At 52.1% G+C, this 14188-nt stretch overlaps 1 protein-coding gene across 2 annotated transcripts; it reads right to left on the bottom strand.

Annotated features, from left to right (window-relative positions):
- Positions 1–510: 510 nt before the first annotated feature.
- RNPS1 (RNA binding protein with serine rich domain 1) lies at positions 511–10434 on the bottom strand. 2 transcript variants are annotated; one of them, XM_045541199.1, is made up of 7 exons: positions 10356–10434; positions 6637–6792; positions 5828–6019; positions 5113–5215; positions 4760–4913; positions 1991–2132; positions 511–1379 (listed from the first exon to the last, which is right to left on the bottom strand). In XM_045541199.1, coding segments are annotated over exons 1-7 (849 nt in total). In that variant the 5' UTR covers positions 10358–10434; the 3' UTR covers positions 511–1279. The 2 variants fall into 2 exon arrangements, with proteins under 2 accessions (XP_045397155.1, XP_045397153.1); XM_045541197.1 differs by lacking the exon at positions 10356–10434 and adding an exon at positions 7034–8171.
- Between the last annotated feature and the right edge of the window lie 3754 nt (positions 10435–14188).

Here is a 14188-nt window from a genome sequence, read left to right on the forward strand (position 1 = left end):
TATTTGCACCAACATGGAAAGAACATGAATTGGCCACCTGTCTGGGCAGGGCACTGAGGTAGGGGGCCTCTGTCCCCCCTGGTGTGGGGTCTTCCCTGACTGTTCAGAGCACTGGGCACAGCAAGGGCTCAGCAGTGTTGGGTGATGTCAACTATCACCTGAGCATTTCCAATTTTTCCCTGTGGCCCAAACCAATTTTTCAGGTGGAAAAAATTTTTTTTCCCTATAGCTACTTAATATAGTAGCAGCAAATAAGATTCATATTTCTGGTCTGGCAGAATTTGAAGCTTCTGAAAAAATGAAGGTTTTGAGACACCAGCCCTCTCTCCTGTCTGTCCACCATTTCGAGCTTGCAGGACACTGGCCTTACGCTCTCCTGCCTGAAAGCTTCTGGAGGGGTCACTTTGGAAATGAAACCAAAATTCAGTTCTTAGCGGGGCACTAGAAGTCACAAATAACAAAGTGTGCTGGGGACCAAGGGACAGGAAGGAGGCAGTGAAACCAGCACTCTGCACTCTAATCCTAGGTTTATTTAACACAATTCCTTCACTCTACACAACAAGTACAAACACAATGTTATCTAAAATGCTACAAAGTTACAAAACTCAAAGCAAATTTCATAGTACTGACTGTACAATACAAGCAAAAAGAAGCAATGTACACGTTGCCAAGGTAACCTGCAAAACCACCACGAAAGGCAGGCCCAGTGGGGACTCTGTGCCAGCCCTGCAATGCTGGCTCTCAACCTGCTCACCAATTTCAAAGGATGGGGGATTCGAGGTGTGACATGTGCACGAGTACATGAACAGACAACCATTTACCGCAACTGCCCTGGGGCGAGAGGCTCTTCTGGGCTGTTAGACCCACAAGGTCAGAAAACAACTAAGCAGGAAAGCAAAAGGCCAGGCCACAGCTGGGGCAAAAGCGCAGCTCCCTTTCCCCAAGGATGCTGCGCAGTACCAGCAAGGCTGTGACCAGGCCACATGTGGAAAGGAAAAGTGTGTTCCCAGGCTGGGCCACATTGCCACCTGGAGCCTTGCTTGTCCCTGGTGGCTTTGCCACTGAACTGACTCTAAGGTTCAGGCACAACCCCAAACCAACAGCACTTCTGCAGCTAGAAACCGGCCTGCAGAGCTGTCAATAGCTGGCTTCCAAGCCTGCCTGAGTGAGGAATTTCCTTTCCTACTGATCCTCCTTTGGCTAGAAAAGTGACAAAACTGATCCGGATGGGACGGGATGGGGTATAAGTTACAGGGGGCGTGAGCTTCAGTGGCCCTGCTTATCGGGAGGAGTTGGAGCTGGAGCGGCTCCTGTGGCGGCGGCGGCCAGGGGAACGCGATCGCCGGCGCACGGGGGACCTGCGCCTCGGGGAGCGGGACCTGTGGGAAGAGGAGAAACCATGTCAGACTCAGCATGGGCCACAGAGGCAAGCTAGCTTCTTTCTGGAACAGTTCTCCATAGTTCTACTTTTCAACACAAGAAACTGGGACAGCTCCCATCGGATGGGAATGACCTGGAGCTCTGGGAAGGGAAAGAGGTGTTCTTGAGACCAAAGGCACAGCCCCAGGCTCTCCTCTTTCTCAGGGCTGGATAAAGTACAGCTTAACACCCATGGCCAGGGAAGGCCAAACTGAGGCCTTTGCCAAAGGGATTATCCCCCACCCCCACCACTCCTCTGACTCTTCCTGTTTTCTTAGCTAGGAAGGGGAGCAGGCCTGCACCTGGTCTCAGGATCCAGAAGTCTCGTGGGAAGGCCATGCCATGTCACTGCTCAGACTTAGAAAGGAGTGCTGGCACAACTCTGGGCCTCTTCTGCCCGTCACTCACCACAGCAATAGTCCTTCTACCAGCTTTCCCCAACTCGGAAGGGCCACCTCGCACCCACACAGCAGCGGAGGGCAGGCAGCAATGAATAAAGGGTCCCAAAGTCATTCCAGTCACTGAGGCTTGTGGCCTCATCAGTCCATTGTGAGGTTCCAAATTGATTTACCTTCTCCTCATCCGTGGGGGAGACCGGCGCCACATGGGAGGTGGCGGCAGCATTCTCCTGGGAGGGCTGAATCGCCTGGGGGGTGGCCTAGGCCAGGGGGCAAGCACAGCAGTGGCAGTGATCTCCTGGCCATCGATTTGTCCTGTTGAAAAAAGGACCAAGACATAAAATATCTACCAAGTACCTACCCTAGGCAAAGTATGCCACGGTGAACAAGGCAGGCCTGGGGAATACAATGACAGACCTAAATTATCACAGAACATCGTGACTGAAGGCTCACCAGGAAAACCATAAGGGACCATGGAACCTCACAGGGGTTTCAAACATTGGTGTGCTGGGGCAGCCATCCTGAGGAAGTGCCAACCAAATCAAGACCTAAAGAATGTGCTTCCACTAGGCGGGAGGGGAGGGGAGGGGAGGGGAGGGGAGGGGAGGGGAGGGGAGGGGAGGGGAGGGTTGGGTTGGGTTGTGCCTGGCCCTGAGCTGGGAAGGACGCAGAACACTAGTAAGGCAAGGAAGCAACCAGGGGAGTGACAGGGGAACAAGGGGCCTGAGGGGCAGAAGGCGGTCCCTCTGGGCAGGGCCATGAAGGTGGTATCAGCACTGGAGTTTCTCAAGGAGGACAGGAAACTGGGACCAAGAGGAGGGGGGGCCTGTTAGGAGGCTTCTGTGACAGCAAATGAAATGGAGAGAAGCCGGACATGGTGGTGCCTGTAGTCCCAGCCACTCAGGAGGGTGAGGTGTGAGGATCGCTTGAGTCCAGGAGTTTGAGACCAGCCTGAGCAACTTACTGAGACCCTGTCTCTAAAAAAAATTTTTAAAAATTATCCAGACATGGTGGCTGTACCTGTCCAGTTACTCAGGAGGCTGAGGCAGGAGGATCACTTGAGTCTAGAAGTTCAAGGCTGCAGTGAGCTATTACGGAGCCACTCCACTCCAGCCTGAGCGACAAGACCCTGTCTCTAAAAATAAAATTAAATAATGGATAGGAGGGGGTGGCAAGTGATTACCTTGATGGCTTCCATCTACCGAGAGGTGGGGCTCTGTGGATAGCAGCATGAAATAAGTTTCAAGAGATGTCGGGTACTTTGTTTTAGGAGTCTGAACAAGAGCCTGAATGAGGTGACTGTGTGCACAGTATTTAAACGTCTGCGTGCGTGCCAGCACCACAGCAAGAGTGAGGGGAGGCAGTGCAGGATGGAGGTCCCAGGGAGAGAAAGAGCAAAGGAAACTCCAGTGCAGACTCAGGAACCTCAGGGAAGCATGTACCCCTGACCTCAAGAGATCATCTCCATAGCTGGGGGGCCTAGAGTCCAACCTCAGCCCCTTCTGTGCCCCCAAAAGGTACAAGATCTCTTTGTCTGGCCGGGCGCAGTAGCTCATGCCTGTAATCCTGGCACTTGGGAGGCTGAGGTGGGTGGATCGTTTGAGCTCAGGAGTTTGAGACCAGCCTGAGCAAGAGCAAGACCTCGTCTCTACTAAAAAAATAGAAAGAAATTATCTGGCCAACTAAAAAAATATACATAGAAAAAATTATTAGCCAGACATGGTGGCGCATGCCTGTAGTCCCAGCTACTCGGGAGGCTGAGGAAGTAGGGTTGCTTGAACCCAGGAGTCTGAGGTTGCTGTGAGCTAGACTGACGCCACTGCACTCTAGCCTGGGCAACAGAGTGATACTCTGTCTCAAAAAAAAAAAAAAAAAAAAAAAAAAAGATCTCTTTGCCTTTACTTCCACCTTCGAAGAAACTTCAAAGGTACCTGGAGGCTAACTCAGGCATATAGACATGTGTTCAGAACATACTTAAGAGGCTTAAGCAACACAACCCAACCCAAGGTGGCCCCTGGCCCACTGCCAAAACCAGCTTAAGTTAAGAATTTTATGGCACTGACTATACAAATAATGAAGACAAATCCATTATCTGGCTAGCTGCCACTAAAGGCCAACCCCTTCCAATCTTCTCCTGGAGACAGTGTAGACTGGCTGCAATCAATGATACACAGCACAGTGTGGGGACGCACGGAACAAGTCCTACTAGAATTTTTTTTTTTTTTTTTTTTTAAGACAGAGTCTCGCTTTGTTGCCTGGACTAGAGCGAGTGCCATGGCATCAGCCTAGCTCATAGCAACCTCAAACTCCTGGGCTTAAACAATCCTACTGCCTCAGCCACCCAAGTAGCTGGGACTACAGGCATGCGCCACCATGCCCAGCTAATTTTTTCTATTTTTAGTAGAGACAGGGTCTTCACTCTTGCTCAGGCCGGTCTCAAACTCCTGACCTCGAGTGATCCACCCGCCTCGGCCTCCCAGAGTGCTAGGATTACAGGTGTGAGCCACCACGCCCGGCCTAAAAATGTTATGAACAGTTAAGAGATAAGTGTTTAGGAAATAAGTACATTTTGTAAATTCAGCAAATCTGTCATTTAGCAAAATACTAAAATGTTGGGAAAATAGAAGATGACTCTCAGAAAGGATTAAAGGAAGTATTTCCATCTAAAAAGTCAAATGTGTCCTTTATAAGAAATCTTCACTTGATCCTTATGGTTTTAACAGATTGAAAATTTTAAAAAGTACAAATATATTCATATCTGCTGATTCCCCGCCCCCCCCAAGAATAGTGTTCCTAAGATATGTTTTTGGTACACACACACCCACTGAGTGAGAACTAGAATCCTGAGAGAGCTCGAAAGAGACTCAGAGGCGCAGCTGGGATGGAAAGGTCCCTATGAGCAGGGGTCTCTGAGAGGACAGAGGTGCCAGCAGGTCACTCACCTCCGTCCATGTGCTTCAGTGCCTTCTCAGCTTCATCTGGATTCTCAAACTCCACATATGCGTAGCCTTTGGATAGATGGGGATGCATCCTTTCCACGGGCATGTCAATCATTTTAATTTTCCCATAGGTGGAAAATATCTCCATGATGTGATCCTAAAAGGGAAAGAATGGTCACTCTAATGCCACCTAACCAGTTCTGATGAGAACCAGTGTCTCCTAGGCACGTAATAGTCCGCTAAAAGGAATTAATCAGTGCTATACTCAAATCGAAAGGCTTCATTTTAAGTTCACCTGCTGGCAAAGGCCTGCTAGTCCATACCCACGGCTACCAGATGGGATCTGTGATCCTTACCTTGGTCACATTCCTGGTGAGCCTCCCGATGTGCACTTTGGTGGGTTTAGGGGAAGGGCTCCGCCTTTTCCTCTCCTTTTCATCCCTTTTAGGTGGTTTGGATCTGATTGAAAAATCAAAACAAAACACCAGAAAAAAATCAACTTCTGTCAAGTTAAAATGTATCTGATTTCTTTTTTTTTTTTTTTTTGAGACAGTCTCGCTCTGCCCGGGCTACAGTGCCGTGGCATCAGCCTAGCTCACAGCAACCTCAAACTCCTGGGCTCAAGCGATTCTTCTGCCTCAGCCTCCTGAGTAGCTGGGACTACAGGCATGTGCCACCATGCCCAGCTAACTTTTTCTATGTATATTTTTAGTTGTGCAGATAATTTCTTTCTATTTTTAGTAGAGACAGGGTCTCGCTGTTGCTCAGGCTAGTCTCGAACTCCTGACCTTCAGGAATCCTCCCACCTCAGCCTCCCAGAGTGCTAGGATTACAGGTGTGAGCCACTGCGCCCAGCCCCTGATTTCTTTTTAATGGGATATCATCTGCTTGTATGATAGTTTTTATAGAGAAGACTTTCCCACCAGCTCCTGTATGTTATTCCTGTCTTAGAAATCCTATTAACTCTGGAAGACTCCTTTTTGGTCTACGTTTATAGTAGTTCCAGCAAATTTATAGCCCCCAGTTTGTAAAGTAAAGTTCCTAGATAGTTCACAAGTTTGGGGCAATTACTTGGAGCGGGAGCGCCGCCTGTTGTCGTGTCTGCGTCGAGAAGGACTTGGAGAGCCAGAGGAACTGCTCGAGCTGGAGCTGCGCGATGTGCTGGAACTTCCTGAGCGGCTCGACGCCGAGGAGGAGCTGGAGCCACTACTTGAGCCAGTGCTGGTGCTGGAGCCTGAGCTGGAGGTTGAGCTGGAGCGAGACCTGAGGGCAAGATTGGGGGTGGTGGTGTCACAACAATAGGCAGGGTGGTACAGCAGATGTCTGTCTTGTGCTCCTCAGAGGAGGAAACTGCTGTCCCTTCCAGCCCCATTGCCTCTCCCAGTGGGGAGAACACCTTCCCACTTCCCCCTCTGGTCCTAGGCTTCACACTGTGCGGGTGACAGGAAAGGGGATGGGCTGCTCGCTAGCTACACTGATGCCTTTCCTACCGGGAAGTAAAAGGAGTCTGACAAAAGCCAGAACCACCAACTTAAGCTGGGAAGGTGTCTGCTGGCTGACTCAGGCTGGTTTCAACTACTGAAAAATAAACTCTAGAACAGGGCACTCCAATCACAATTCTTAATAAAACACATGTGAGAAAAATATACCCCAAAATGTCATGTCTCCTAATATCTAAAGAAAAGGAAAAAATCCAAACACAACTTTTATATATAACTAGAGCAAACCCCAAACCGTTCTGCCATAAAACAGGGTCTCTATTAACAATCTGAGCAAGTGTTTTCTTTGGAAATAATCAAGAAAACTGAGCCCTCTGTGGAAAGGAGGGAGGTGGCTGCTGCAGCGGGGTCCTCTCCAGGCTCCAGGCCAGCCAGCCCCACCTGGTGCTGCTGCTACCACTGGAAGCGCTGCGCCTTTTTCGAGTTTTATCCCTGCCGCGATCCTTCTCACTGGACTCCTTGGCAGCCCCTTTATCTTTGGAGCGATCCTTCGACTTCTCATCAGAGCGGTCTTTGCGTTTGGTAGGAGAAGGAGCCCTGGATGGTGAGGAAGAGTGTGAGACTGCATGCCCCTGTGACCAAACCCTAAAACAACAGCACAACCCACAAGAGGGGATCCAGCAGGGCTACAAAGATCCCAGGTGAGCACAGAGCAAAATGATCTGTGGCTTAGGACACTCACTGTAGAATACAAAACATTTTCAATCTTCCCCTTTCTGAGGGTCCCTAGCAGTGAGCACCCCCATAGTAGCACTAGAAAAATCTTACAGAGGATTACCTAGTGCTGGACTTTTTATTATTTTCTTTGACTCCTAGCAAGCTCTTCTTTTTCACTCCTGATAAATCCATTGTCCCCTTCTGAGGTGTTCAAAGCAGCAATGGCGGCCTCACTTATCTGAACTCTCACTTCTAACTCGATTCTGAGAAACGATCCCTAATCGATTGCAATTTACGCCAAAGAGCAGCCTAATAACAAGATAAAAGGATTTAAAGAGTAAACGAATTGGCAAGGCAACAAATCTACTTTGCAGTAAAAGCCGAGTACACAGGAAGGCAGCAAGGGAACACGGTAAGCAACTAGTGTCCACACATCCAGGAACCCACGGGAACAGTCACCATCTCCTCATGGAGGGTTGTCTACCCCCACCGGCATAGGTAGAACTGACACCTGAGCATATTAAAAAAAAAAAAAAAAAGGAGGTGGCAGTGGTACCTATCATTGTTATTTCGTTGTTATTGTACAATACCAGTTTTCACTCGTAAGTTTGAGGACAAGCCCTCTATGGTTCTGTCAAAACACTATAGCACCATTCGCATGCAGAACAGAGAAAAAGCTACCTCGAGTATGGCTCTGCAGACAGGATTAGATCTTGTTTTATTGTGGTAATTTCCTTTTAGGATACACTGGATAATATGACTGGGAGTCTGCTTTCCATTTCAAAAGCAACTGGTACTAGCACTAAAACATTTAACACTCAAATGCGAATAGGTGAAATGTCGCATATGAACATTTAAAAAGTACAAGAATTATAGCAAATACTAAACTTTGGTTAATGATATGCATATGGAATGCATATGGGAAAGTACACACAAATCTGCAATTTACCTTGAAATGCAAGAAAAAGTAAAGATTGATGGGTGGCAATACATGATACATGATAAAGCAAATATGGCAGAAATGTGACTTGCAGAATCTAGGTGTGGTTATGTGGGTATTAATTGCACAACTCTTTTAGTGCTTAGAAATAAGATGTTAGGGAAAAAAGCAGACACTGAAATTGGGTGAGACACTGCATGTCATGTAAGGGTTTAGCAAAATGCCTGGATTGTAGCATGTGCTCAAATAATGGCAATAAATTACTACTCAAAAACAAAATGCTGCCCAGGTGTGGTGACTCACACCTATAATCCCAGTACTTTGGAGGCAGAGGCGGGAGGACTCCTTGAGGTTACAGTGAGCTATGATTGTGCCACTGCACTCCAGCCTGGACCCTGTCTCAAAAGGAAAAAAAAAACCCAAAACATAAACAAACAAACAACTAATTCATTATATGCCATATTTTCCAGGGAGTGCTGCCTTCAGTATTTCCAGAGAGGCTTTGTACAATCTTCATGAGTTGTAAGCAAAGGTCTCAGGATGCTGGTCTTAACTACTTCTGTCTCACCTTCTCCAACAGTCTGTAAATAAGGCGGACACAGCACACAATCGAGTCCTGGTTTCACATGAGCAGGGTACACCTGCCAGGAGTGCTTCAAAATGCTGCTGAATACACATTCTGACCCAAGAAAGAAGAGCACCTGGCTTTGGCCAAATGGGAGTGGAAGAGGGCAGACTATCACCTTTGCTGCTCTTTTCCAGGGATGTAAAACCTACTCAAAATGTTTGACCTTAAAACAGTAAGGTACTAGATACACCCAGCAGGCAGCACCTGACAAGGGCAGGGTCCTAGAGTAATCAATCAGTGAACACAATTCAGAGGTTAAGAGTCTGGAGTCAGCATGCCTGGGTTTGATTTGAGGTTTTGCTGTGTAATCGTAGACAAATCATTTATTCTTTTTGAGGTTTCTCACTGGCAATATGGTGACAATTACAGTTCCCACCTTATAGTCATCAAGGGCATTAATTAAGTCACAAAAGAGACATGGCACCCAGTTAAGCCTCAATAAATGTTAGAAGAAAGGGTTGTTTCTCCATATTTGGAGGCTCCTTCCCCATATTATACGTGCTGTTTCCAAAGCCACACAATTTCTGAATGCTCAACAGGGGTTCCTGGACCAAGGCTCCCCTCCCCCACTTAGGATCACCTAGAGCAGCACCGTCCAATAGAAATAGAGTGTGAGCCACAAGCATAACCTGAAATTTCCTAATAGCCACATCACAAAAGTAGGTGAAATTAGTTTTTAAGATTTGACAAACTATATCCGAAAAAGGTTTACTTTTTTTCATAGTAAATGAAGTCTTTTAAATCTGGCATGTATCATTTTATCATCTCAGTTTGGGTTAGCTATATTTCAAATACCCAATAGCCACACGTGGCCAAAGGCTACTTTACTGGACAGTGCAGACCCAGAGTGGAGGTCACACACGCAGATTCCAGCCACACACACACACCATCCCCCCTGCCCCCGTCCTAAAGATCTGCCCGAATGTACTTTGTGTATCAAGCACCAGTTATTCTTAAGCACTCTAAAAATTAAAAACCGCAAAGTGAACGCCTTGCTGGGTGTGGTCGAGTGCTAGAAAGCAAAGGTTGAGGTTCTGTGTTCACCCAAGTTCAGGTAACAGCTCAGGACCTTGGTTACCTCCCCCATCCTCCGGAAAGGTGCGCGTCCAACAGAGAGAGAGAGAACAATTAGTTAAATCTCGAGCAGATGGCGTTTCAGCACAAATCTTCAGAGCACCTTCCCCATTTAAAAGTACATTCCAGGCATAATTCATGCAAAATAAAGACAGAAAAGCCTACTCCACGTTTCTCCTCCATCGACTTTAACCTTCCCGTATCCACCCTTCTCGGGTTCTCCGTCGAAGTGAGCTCGGCCACCGTACTCGGTCCACACTGGGTTGTATCCCCAAGGCCTAGCGCCAAGAGCGGCAACAGGAGGCCAGTGAACGTTCGCGGAGTCAATGTTTGAATACTAACTCCGACGGGAGAATCAGCCGGCCTTCCGCGGCATCTCACAAAGAAACTGCGCCCGCCGGCACCGGCCCGACACGCCGAGCTCGCCGTTTCCCGTCCCCTTCCAGGGCAGGGCCTGGCGTTGCGGGCCTGGGTCTCTGGCCCGGCGGGAAAGCCCCAAGGGGGGAAACAGCCCTCCCTGACGCCCCGAGTCCCGGGGGCCTGGCTGGGCCGTCGCCGCGGAGCGGACGAAACACGGACGCCCTTCCGTCCGCTGCGGCCCCGACCACTTCCGGGCCGCGGCCCCGACACCTCCCACTCCACCCGCCCCGGGCCACGCTTTCTTTTTGGATCCCGCGCCGCGCCGCCAGGCTGCTGCCGCACCGCGGTGCTGAGGAGCGGGCCGGATTCACGATGCGCCCCGCCGAGCTTGGCGGGGGGACCCTGAAGCTCGGATGCGGTCGGATTCTGGCCCCAACTTACATCTTCCCACCGCCACCTCCTGATCTCCTCAGCCGCTGAGGCCGGCGCAGCTCTGCCGTCAGAGCAAAGGAGCGGGAAGACACTGCTGTCCGGCGCGCGGCGATGACGCAGAACGTCTCAACCAATGGGCGCCAGCGGGGGAGCGTTAAAGGGCCAAGGCAGTTTGTGGTGAATCGCGTCGGGCCTCTTAGTGTGTCTCCCATTTGGACAAGTCTCCGGAGCTGTCCCGGGCTGGTTGCGCGCCTACCAGAGTGGACAAACTGGTAGCTCTAGGAGCTGCGGGACCGCGCCGCGTGGGCGGCTCGTCTGCAGTTCAGAGGGGGTTAACGCTGCCGCGGCCCCCCCCCTCTCCGTGCGCGTGCGCAGTGGGCCGGCGCGCGCGGCCGGATTCCGGCCCCCACGCACGCTCCGGGTGCCGGGCTGCTGGTCCCGCGTCTCCGCGTTCAGGCGGCCAGGCGGCCCGGGAGGGGGCGCGCGCAGGGGGCGCGGCCTCGCGCGGCCAGCCTTGGGGGCCTTCAGGACGGAGGCAGCTCAGAGACGGGCCGCTGCGGGGCGTGGATTCGTGCGGTCAAAACTCGCGGGTGGTGTGCGGGGTGACCGCGTAGACGCGGCCTCGGCGCAGGTGGAATTCGGCGGGTGGGCGCGGTCGCCGGGCAGTGCGGCCGTGGGGAACGAGGAGCTTGGGCGCAGCCGTGGGTGAGGTGCTGAGGGAGAGGCGTCTCCGAGGAGGCGACGTTGCGGCTGAGACCGAGAGGAAGCGCGCGCCTGGTGGCGAGAACAGCAGGTGCAGAGGCGTCGTCGAGGGTCGTCTGGGGAAGCGGAGGGTGGCCAGTGCGCTGGCTCGAGGGCCGGGGCTAGTTCAGCGGTGGGGGGACGTGGAGGAGGTCGGGGGTACGGCGCCGAGGCTTCATCCCAGCGGCCGGTGGAGGGCCCGGGCGGGGAGACTGTCGGGCTTTCTGGGAAGGACAGTGGAGGGGCTGAGGGAGCAATGCCCGGCACTGAGAGGGTGAGCACCTGGCGGGCTTTGTTCACTGCTGTGTCTCCCGCGTCCCCCTCTGTGCCTGGCAAGCAGTCGTTGCTCTGTGGTCATTTGTGCAAGGAAGGCAGACGCACTCAGCCCCAGACGTTGGCTGAACAGCTTGGTGGCAGCAAGGAAGAGAGAAGGGGACAGATCCGTACCCACCTTTTGGAGGAGGGAACCAACGTGACTCGGGGATGTTAGATGTCAATGCGGAAAACAGGAAAGAGTCCAGGGTGCCGCTCGGTGACGTGGGATGGACAAAGGAGACCGGGTCTGTAGTCACTGCTCTCTTCCCTACAGTGCTTTTTCCAGCCAGTGTGTGGTGGTGACTCCTTTCCCAAGCTCACTCCCTCTGGTCCTGTCCAGGGGTGTCAAGTGTGCTTCTAGCCCTTTGTCCTAGGCTGAGGGATGTCCACAGAGTTGAGGACAAAGGACAGCTGAGTGGAGGAGCCACCGCCTGACTCCACTCCACCGAGCCCCCGCTCATTCCTGTGGGTGGAGGTTGGCAGGCCCAGTCTGGTCCAGGCATCCCCGCTGCCGTGTTTGATGTGCAGAGCATTTACAATAAGTTTAATTCTCTGCATTACTGTCATATCTGCCGTGGCCAAGCATGAAGGGGTAAGTGGAACAGCCCCTCCCTGCTGTAAGGAAGGGCCCTGGGAGGGTTGGCATTGAGGCATGGGGGGCCTTGGTGGTCAAGGCAGGCAGCAGATGGAGTTGGAGGCAGTGGAGCCCGGTGCTCAGAAAGGCTCTTGAAGGGCCCCTAACCCAAAGCCTGTGCCCAGGGCAGCACTGACACCCTAGGGGGGCAGCCTGGAGACACCACCATGAGGAGAGGAGGGTCAGGGACAGAACCAGCTGGGCTGACAGCCCCACTTTCTGCTTTTTTTTTTTTTTTTTATTTCAGCATATTGTGGAGGTACAAAAGTTTAGGTTACGTATATTGCCCTTGCCACCCCCCCAAGTCAGAGCTCAAAGGTGTCCATCCCCTAGACAGTGCGCATCGCACTCATTATGTTCTGCTTTTTTTAATGCTCTAAAGTAATTTAATGTGGGCTGCGTATAAGCTTTAACACATTTTATATTAAATCCAAAAGCATGATTTATTCAGACACTTATGAATTTAATCAAGTTTGTTTCTAAATGTTACTGATTTTTGTTATGAAAAGTGCTATCAGCTGTCAAGCTTTAAAAATTGAGCATCCTGACTTTTGCCACTTTGAGAATCGGCAGAAACATGTTTGGAAGAAACATGAGAGTATAAGATTCTGGAGTTGGCCAGGTGCAGTGGCTGACACCTGTTATCCCAACATTTTGGGAGGCTGAGGCAGGAGGGTCACTTGTGGCCAGGTGTTTGAGACCAGCCTAGGCAATGTATTGAGGCCGTTGTCTCTACAAATTAAGCCAGTTGTGGTGGTGCATACCTCTAGTTCCAGCTGCTTGGGAGGCTGTGGCGGGAGAATCACTTGAGCCCTGGAGTTCGAGGCTGCAGTGAGCTATGAGGATGCCACTGCACCCCAGCCTGGGTGGACAGAGTGAGACCCTGTCTCTAAAAAGAATTAAAATTAAATTCTGGAGTCTACTAGCTCCACCACCATCCTTCCAGGAGTTCTGGTGCTTCCCCCACCCCCTGCCCTAAATCTGCTAGGGTGTGGGAGGCTGAGAGCTGTGGAGCTGGGGCTTTTGGGACCTCAGGGGGTTTTCAGCCCTCTGGATGGGACATTTGGTAGCTGGCTAGAGCCCTGGAATGCTGTGTCACAGGCATCCTGTGGGCTCTGGCCAGTGTCCTGAGCTGCCTTCCCAGGGCTGAGGGGTCACCTGTGGGCGATTTGAGTCTGGTCAGACTTTGAGAGCTTGTTAAGGCAGAATGTTCTCCCTGCCTTCATCCTCTGTGTGCCCGATGGCTTCTGCAGTGCCCATCGTCGGAGCTGGTGGCCCAGGACACTGTGAGGGTCAGTGATAGCCTGGGCTGTGGTGAAGGTCACAGTGTGTCGCCAGGAGCTTTGGCCAGGCAATGCATCCCCTCGTAAACCGTGTCAAGGAAACACTTCTACCCACTGCTAAAACCGGGCTGTAGGCTGAGGGCAGGTGTGGCCTACCCAGGTGGAAGAGAAGGTTATGACTGGTGACCTTGGGGGAGGCAGTAGAAGAGGAGCTGCCAAGGGGGCAGTCACCAAGGCCTGGCACCTGTCTGAGGAGGGGGTGGGGCTGGGTCCTTCTGGGTGGCCAGGCAGTGGGTTCGGGGCGAGTTTGGCCAGCTGGGAGACTCTGCAGTTGCGAGAGGCCTCCCTGCCCCAGGTGTGCATCCTCAGGGGTAGGGGGCCATCAGGGCCTGAGGCTCCTCCCACAGGCCCCCTCCGGAGCGGTAGACTTGGGAGCCTGTGCTCGTTCCCACACCGAAAGCCATGTGTCCATCTCTGCCATGAGGAAGTCAAGGGTCAAGACACCTGAGCTGCCCACCCAGGTGGTCTCGGGCAGGCTGGGAGCTGGCTGGGCCTCTGGCTAGGCTGGGGTACTGACCAGGCCCAGCTGCCCTGGTGCCATCTGCAGCCAGTTGATGTGGAGCTTCTCCGACCTGGAGGCATCTGATGTTGGCGTCTGTGGGGTGTGGGCCGGGCCCCAGGAGCGGGGCCTGGGCAGCCCCGTGTGTTGAGGAAGGAAGGCAGGGCCCCCGCTCCCCGGGCCCAGCCCCACTGCTTCACCCTACGCCTGCCTTCCCGAAGCCCGGCCAGGAGGGCCCATCAGGTGAGAAGGGGGCCCCGCCCAGCACCGGCCTGACCCTCGCCTGCCTCCTGGGGGTGCAGGGTTGCTG

Source organism: Lemur catta, chromosome 2 (assembly GCF_020740605.2).
Source record: "Lemur catta isolate mLemCat1 chromosome 2, mLemCat1.pri, whole genome shotgun sequence".
NCBI classification, from domain to species: Eukaryota; Metazoa; Chordata; class Mammalia; order Primates; family Lemuridae; genus Lemur; species Lemur catta.